At 38.9% G+C, this 7,744-nt stretch overlaps 1 protein-coding gene across 3 annotated transcripts in view; it reads left to right on the forward strand.

The window, feature by feature from the left end:
• The window catches only part of KCNH7 (potassium voltage-gated channel subfamily H member 7), a 220,409-nt gene extending 217,463 nt beyond the window's left edge, over positions 1 to 2,946 (forward strand). For all 3 annotated transcript variants that reach the window (XM_032693714.1, XM_032693715.1, XM_032693716.1), the window contains 2 exons: positions 254 to 446; positions 1,824 to 2,946. In XM_032693714.1, coding sequence (XP_032549605.1) covers positions 254 to 446; positions 1,824 to 2,090 — 460 coding nt within the window. In that variant the 3' untranslated portion in view covers positions 2,091 to 2,946. The remainder of the gene's footprint in view (positions 1 to 253; positions 447 to 1,823) is intronic.
• The last annotated feature ends 4,798 nt before the right edge of the window (positions 2,947 to 7,744 follow it).

Consider the following 7,744-nt stretch of genomic DNA (forward strand, 5'->3'; position numbering starts at 1 on the left):
ATAAAGTCATTCTTAACGTTGCAAAAACATGGGAGACAAATATGCAGGTATGTCCTACAAAGGGAGAGCCAGAAGCTTTGGAAGGGCTCAGTACTCCCTCTACTGTTCTCTCCTGTTTAAGACATCGTCATGCCACAACAACCAATAGTTTTATTGGTAAACTGCAGGGCCCTCTTGAATGCCTCTGTAATCAGTATGTTAAAATATTCCCACTCCTGACCATGAGTTAACTGATGTCATATTACTTCTCTAGACTTGAATCTCAAATGACTGCTGATATCCAAACCATCCTGCAGCTTCTACAAAGGCAGTCAGCACTCATTCCACCTGCCTATAGCATGGTGACTGCAGGGGCAGAGTATCAACAGTCAACAGTTCGGGCGATACAAAAGCTTCAGCCTGCAGCATCCATTAAAACAGACAGAAGTTTCAGTCCTTCATCTCAGGTAAGTATATGTACAATAAGATCAAAAGAGGTTTGCTGGTCTTTTTATCTTATGGTGGAAGAAATCCATACCAATCTAGGTGCTTGTTCACTAGTTTAAATATGAAATTATTGCTTTGAGCTAACACCTGCGCAGGGAGCTTAGACACCACAGTTTCAGAGGCCAAATTTTCTGTGAGGGTTGTAGAGATTCATACAACGATCTCACAATCAGACTGATTTCCTTTATTGACATGCTCTTCACATGAGTTAGCAGAAAAGGTAGATTTTAGACACAGCTCTAAGACACAATGACATTCCAAGCATCAGACCTGCCTGCATAGGTTCATCTACCATAGATCCCATTCATGAAGTCCTGAGAAGAAGCATGACTATGTTTTCCTCAAGGTACAGACCAGACAAGTCCAGCTGATGCAGCATGATGCTTATACACATACGGAATTGTGAGGGGCTAAACCCATTCTTGTGTCCAGACCCTCCCTATTGCTGGAAATACAAACACACAGAGACATGACATAGCTGTGTTTCCCAATACACATTTTCCATTCCAGTTCTTTTCAGGTAAAATTTGATAATTTTCCAAATTTGTTCAGGATTACTGGAGTTTAACAGCTTAGAGATGTGGCTTATTATTTCCAAACAGGTTTCTGAATGTCTAGGAATCCTAAATCAGTCATATAGCATACAATTAGCAAATCCAATGTGCTTGGCTGTGTAGCTCATATGTACGCTGGGACATATATGGGCACAGTAAGTTTAATACATCCAGAAAGCATCAGTTTACATGCATAAAGATTATCAGGGCAGCAAACACACAGCAGTAGTTTTCAGAAGTGTAAACCCACCATGCATGTACCTGCACAAAACATACACAAATATCTCTGTTTGAACAGAGGTGTGCCATCCTGTGCAAACATCAACAGGCGCACTGCACACTTCACACAAATTCCAACTTTAAAAGTGAAGAACTGAGTGCTGAAACTGGAATCCAAAATGGTTAGAATGTTCAGAATTATGCAGCTCTGGAGTTATGCTCTGAAGCAAAACTGCAAATTCAAAAATGTTGAGATCCATCCTCTTAGGCTGGGTGTCAAGAGTACTCAGCCCTTCAGAAAGGGCTGCTCATATGTGTATCTTGGTGTTATATGAGGAGATCTGAGGAGAACAAAAGATATCCATGCTTCTACAATTAATCAACAGAATTGCATTCAATTACATTAAATCAAATGCAGTACCATGTAAAAATATTTCAGAATACTGCTTAATTTTCAAAGATGGTTTTCTATCAACTCTCTGAATGCGCTAATTTTGAGCAGAACAAGAGCCTGGAAGAGACCAATTTAATTATTAACATCTTGTTCCTTCTCATCCTTCCCAGTGCCCTGAACTTCTAGATGTTGAAAAATCAAAACTTAAATCCAAAGAATCCCTCTCAAGTGGAGTGCATTTGAACACAGCCTCAGAAGACAATCTGGCTTCTTTTTTAGACCAAGAACATGACCAGTGTGTAGAGCGGCCCTCACAGCATTGTAAACCTTGTCTCCCGCCAATTAGGCACCCTTCCTTGCCAGAATCTTCACTAACCACTGTAGGAATCTTGAGTCTTCATAGGCATGTTTCTGATCCTGGTCTTCCTGGGAAATAGTACTTTTATACTATTACTTCACATAAAAATGTAAGTGCTTTTAATGGCTGTTTTTCCTTTTTTTTTTTTTTTTTTTGTATTTAAATCCTCTATACTTGACTCAGGGGCTACAAGGAATATACCATTATATGCAAAAGTACTGTATATTTTCCTAAATCTGAAGCTTGTAAGGTAAAGTTGAGCGGTTCTGATGTAAATATATATATACACACACTAATTGTATGTTCCAAATATAAAACTGCCAGCATTCTCAAGGCACCTTAAATTTTTATTTTTTTTAAATAACATGCATGTTCTGAAATTACAGTTTATGTTGCATGGAGATTACCATTTACAGCTGTCATGGAAATAGTATTTTATTGTGGATATGTCTTCAGAGCAAATAGGAGACCAATAACAATAATTCACATAGAAAAACTCCTCCTACCTGACCAAGCTAAAATTCAAGCAAAATCCTCTTTTAGCTCACTTTTGAAAACTGATTTATCTTTTTTTTCAGTGAGCTTTCTGTAATAAATCACAACTAGCCTGAATCTAAAGAAAGAATAAGGTAACCAAGTATTCTGGGCTTGAAACAATTAAGACAGAGAAAACAGCCTCCTTCCAAACCAGTTGAAGTAGGGCAGTGTTTTAACAGCCAGGAAAATTCTGCCGCATGCCAGAAAGTATCACCAAAGGTCACATCCACAAAACTGCATTAATTGAATAATTTGTTTCCACTACATTTTGGTTTTGGGGTTTTGTATTGTTTTTCTTTTTTTTTTAATTGCATCATAGAAGTTAGCTGTGATGAGCAGACAGGCACTCTTCATCTGTCATACAAACATAATCAAATGCAATAAACCTAATTTCTATATAATACAGAAGACTGTGTTCCTTTTGTTCAATGCAAATTATTAACAATCTGTTTAATTTAAAAATACTTCACACATTTTTGTGTTATAATTAGTAAGGTGGCTGTTTGCAGTTACCTCTTTTTACTGACTGGCCCCTCCCAATGATCCTGGTTAGGGTATATCTGTATGTGAACACACACATACACCAGGCAACATTCCTGTATGTGTGCATGTGTGTATTTTATATATGTACATAGGTGTGTATGTATGTGTATGTGTATATATATTTATATACACACATACACACAAGTATATGTATATACCTACACTTACATGTAGGAGTATAGATATAGAGCTATATATATATATATATATATGTATATATGTAAAATCACTTTCAGGAACAATTGTAAACTTTCTTATTACAAAATGAGTAAGCTTAGCTTGTGTCCAAAGCTGACTACATTAGAATAAAATGATTTAAGGTCTGTAGGCTTTAAATACAGTATGTACTGTATGTGCATAATGCTTTGTGAATACTTAGATTTAATTTTATTAAAATATTATTCTGCTTCAAATGTTGTGTTTATTTTTAAATGAAATTACCTTTTTATTACTGTTTTTAAATATTTAAAAATGTTCACATGATTTTCTAATCTTATAGCTTTAATGTGAAATTCCTCTAGGAAGAAAACTGGCTTCAGAAAAGCACGTAATCCAGTTAGTGGGTGAGCACTTCAATCTTAACTAAACCCAAACTATACTCTCTATTCTAAACCAGTGCTACAGACAGATGCAATAGCAGTTGTCCCTCACACAGATACATATGTTGTATGTTGGGGTTGGAATGATACATGACACTTCCAGTCATACACAGACAGTAGATTAACCCAAGGAGGGTGAATCTTCCCTCATTTAAAATCAATGTGTGTTGCGCTACTGAGCAAGGCTCTGCTTTACCTTTGCTTTTAAAGATACAAAAATGAAGTGAATACCTTTGTAAGTGAAAAGATAAACCAACCCTTCCCATACAAGATCAAATTTTCTTCTGCCTCATGCTACTGTTGATTGTTGAAAGGTCCAAATGCTACAACAGGCTGACTGCTCTTACTTCTACCATGACTCCAGGAGGTCTGCACTGCTCAGTGCCTTGCAGGATCAGATCCTAGGGACCATTCAGAATCTCTGCCTGCATATACTCCACTGACACAGGAGTGCTGAATAAAAAAAAACTTCTGCTTTTTTTTTACCTTTTTTTTTTTTAATAGCAAGTGTTAATGACTTCTGCTCTGTCTCAGTCTGGTAACTATATTAATGTCTGCTACAAGGAACAGGTTAGTACATTTTCTAAAAAAGTATTTGGGCTTATGCTACATTCTAAAAAGCCTGGTATAAATTAAAAATAAAATCATTGAAAAAAGTATAATGCATGAGCACTGGTTTACAAAATGTCTTTTGTCCAATTTCATCACTTGGTATTTCACATTAACGCAAAGAGACTCAGCAAAACAGATGGACTGAGAAAGGAGCACTGGGGAAGAGGAGGAGCTACAACTACTGCAGTTAGTCCAAGTGAAGGAAAAGTTCCATTCCTTACTCCTTTTCTTGGCTCAAAGAGGCTTTACTCCTTCTCTTCTCTTTGTATCAAGAAGAGAAATCTCGGATGGGGGAAACTAAGGGAGAATTTACAATGTTACGGAGATCCTAAGCTCCCTAGACATCTGCCAAGGAATGCAGAAACAAAACAAAAGTTTGGTGGCAATACTTGAACTGTCCCTTCTCTGCCAAAGAAAGATCTGCCTTCTCAGGTACCTTCAGTGAAGTACACGAAGACCCCCTGTTTCAAACTTTTTTTTTTCCAGAAGCAGGTACAAACCATTTGTTTTGAAAATGTGTTAATTTTCTAAACAGCAAAAATTGCCCCTTTTATTTGTCCTTAGTTTGTTGCTGTTTTGGGGTTCCTGTTTGTTTGGGTTTGGGGGAGTGGGCGTTGTCTGGTTGGTTAGTTTGTTGATTTTTTTGAATGGGTGAGGCTACCTTTAAGCCCAGTCTGTTCTGACTTGATAGAAATGAGTCTGTGTTGTCCAAATCAAACTGGGAATAATGTTAAGGATTGTATACCCACACATTACAATGTGCAGCTTCTAAATCTGTAGAAGCTTTCAGAACTTTAGGAGGTAAGTTTTGGGTTTGCTTGAACTTAGGAACTTGGCCATGTACATTTAAAACCTGTGGCTGAAACTACGTATAAATTAAAAGCTGTAGATTCAGAGAAGTCTCCTGGAAATTCAAGAATAGCTAATGTAGTTGAAGTACCAAAGCAACCCAGACAATAACTCCAAATGTGAGAGATGAGACCATATAAATCAGCAGAGCTCTTCATGAAGTTCATTGGCTCCCACCAGTTACGGGTCTAGTTCAAGATTTAAAGCAAAGGACAGACTGTGATGCTTTTCAATAGTTAAGCTGGGCAGCAACCTAAACCATTTGGATGTGCACGTTCATCTACAGGCACAAGTTTACAGTAAAACGCATTAGTCCTGCGTCTTGACCTGCCCAACTCTGCTGTTTCCAGGAAGCATATGTCCACCTACATGTCTTCCTCTCCTTCCATGTTCCCATTCTGTTCACTCAACAAACACGTTTTCTGGTCTCCCACCTCACCACTGTTGCCAGCAGATGAACCTGTCTTCCTTCTTTCTCCTGAAGAATGTGTCCTGGCAATCTCCTCCCTCTGGTGAGAATTCATCAGAGCTCTTATCTGACTCACCAGCATCATAACATATAAAAGCTGAAAAGCACTGCTTGGCATGGCCTCTGGCTGCCTCCAGAGGTGAAGGAACGGGAGTTTTGCCCACTGACGAATTGCATTTCCTCCCATTTGCGCTGCTGATCTCTAAAATGCTGGACACAAATAGAATTCTTACACTGTTAACACATGTCTACACTGTAGTGTTGCAGTGCTGTGACTTGCAGTGTAGTGCTGTGCAGTGCTCTGCTCACTCATCATCTATGCAACCTCACGCTAGCTGGAATAAACAAGTTGCATTATTTTTTTATAAATCTCTAGAAGTTTTAAGTGTCCTTTTAATGCCTGCAAATTCTCAGTAACAGTAAAGGATTGTTGTGGGATAAATACACAGCCTGATTTACCACAAGTACATGCACAACAAAACAAACACACAAACAACCCATCTGCACACAGTGAACCCAAGTAAGTCCTATGGGCTTCTGAGATCGAGCAAGGAAGGCTCATGTGCCCTCCAAATAAGGTGCTGAAGGCAAAAAAAAATAGCAAAGGAAAAAAGACATGATACTTTCTTCAGAAATCTTTCAAAGGAAACTTGCATAAAGCAGAAATAAAAAAGTAATGACGAAGTAAGAGTGAAAGCTGACATAAGTAGAAAGACAATGAAATGAAAACAAAAACAAATTAAGTTCCTCTGAAAAAGAAGCCTCCAGCTGAAGGAAGCTCCTCTGAGAGCACAATGTTGTAGCACATCTCAACATGACAATCAGCTGAGGGCACAATTTGAATTACAGAAAATTTTAGGTTGGGAAAGGACTTCTAGAGATAGCTGGCTTCCTTTTAAAAGGAAGACATTAAACCAAGGACCCTGTCAAGCCAAGTGTTGAATATTTCTATTGAGGAAACTCCCACTACTTCTCTGGGCAATATATTCCAATGTCTAACTGTTTCTAGACTGGATAATAATTTTTTCTTACACCTGGACATAATTTCCCCTGAAGAAATGTGTTCCAATTGCTCCTTGTCCTGTGTACCCCAGTGAAGAGGGATCTCACGTTTAGGAGCTGGAAAACTGTTGTCCCAAAACACGTTCCTTCACCTGGTGGGCAAAAGGCCAATCCACACACAGAGTCAAGGTGTATGATTCATTTACAGTTCTGCACAGGAAGGGGTACTGGGTGGCAAAGTCACAAAGACAGCACCATGACTATCAACATTTTTTATACATTTTAGCAAGCAAAGGCATTAATGTTCATTGGCTACAAGTTACTTATTAATTAGTATTCTATCTTCTATTGGTTAAATGATTGCCTCACTTCTTATGCTAAAAAATCCACATGCTGTGTCTTTCTCTTTTGAGTCAATGGGTTTCTTGAATTGGTAGTCATAATCTCCCCCTGCCGGAATTACCTTCTATCCAATCAGAGCTTATTTCAGCACAATTGCTGAGTTGGCTTTATTAGTTTCTTCCTTACTTTGGGAGTTCTATCAAATGTCCTTGAGGTCCGTACATTCTGTGTTCTTTGTGTCTGCTGTCAGTGGTACATCCTTTGCCTCAAGCTTTGTTAATCTTCCCCTAGGTCTGAGGTCATTGAAACATATCACACCCTGAAAGTTCAAAAGCCAATTCTACCAATAAGTAGTTTATTTTTTTAACACCTGGACATCTGTGGTTGGAACTCCCTTGAGCCTCATTTTCTCCAGACCTTATAAATCCAGTTCCTTCCAACATGTACCAGGCTCTCCAATCCTGTTGGTCCTCTGGACTCTCTCCAATTTTTCGGTGTCTCTCTTGAGCTGTCCAGGACCAAAACATTGCCTTATCTCAGAATCACACTGAGGTTCCTGAAAACCCCAAGATGGAAACCAAGATTGCTTCTGCAGCTCAGTGACGTCTACCTTGTGGGTGAAACCACATCTCGGGGAGAGACGTTCCAACAGCCTCAGTCACGGCCCGAGTGCCTCAGGGCTGTCGGTGCGTGCCTGGGAAGCCGTCAGTGCCCAAAACCCCGACACGCTGCGACCGGCGCGAGAAATTCGTGAGCTGGAAAGTGACAGACATTTATGTT

This window comes from Chiroxiphia lanceolata, chromosome 7 (assembly GCF_009829145.1).
Source record: "Chiroxiphia lanceolata isolate bChiLan1 chromosome 7, bChiLan1.pri, whole genome shotgun sequence".
NCBI classification, from domain to species: domain Eukaryota; kingdom Metazoa; phylum Chordata; class Aves; order Passeriformes; family Pipridae; genus Chiroxiphia; species Chiroxiphia lanceolata.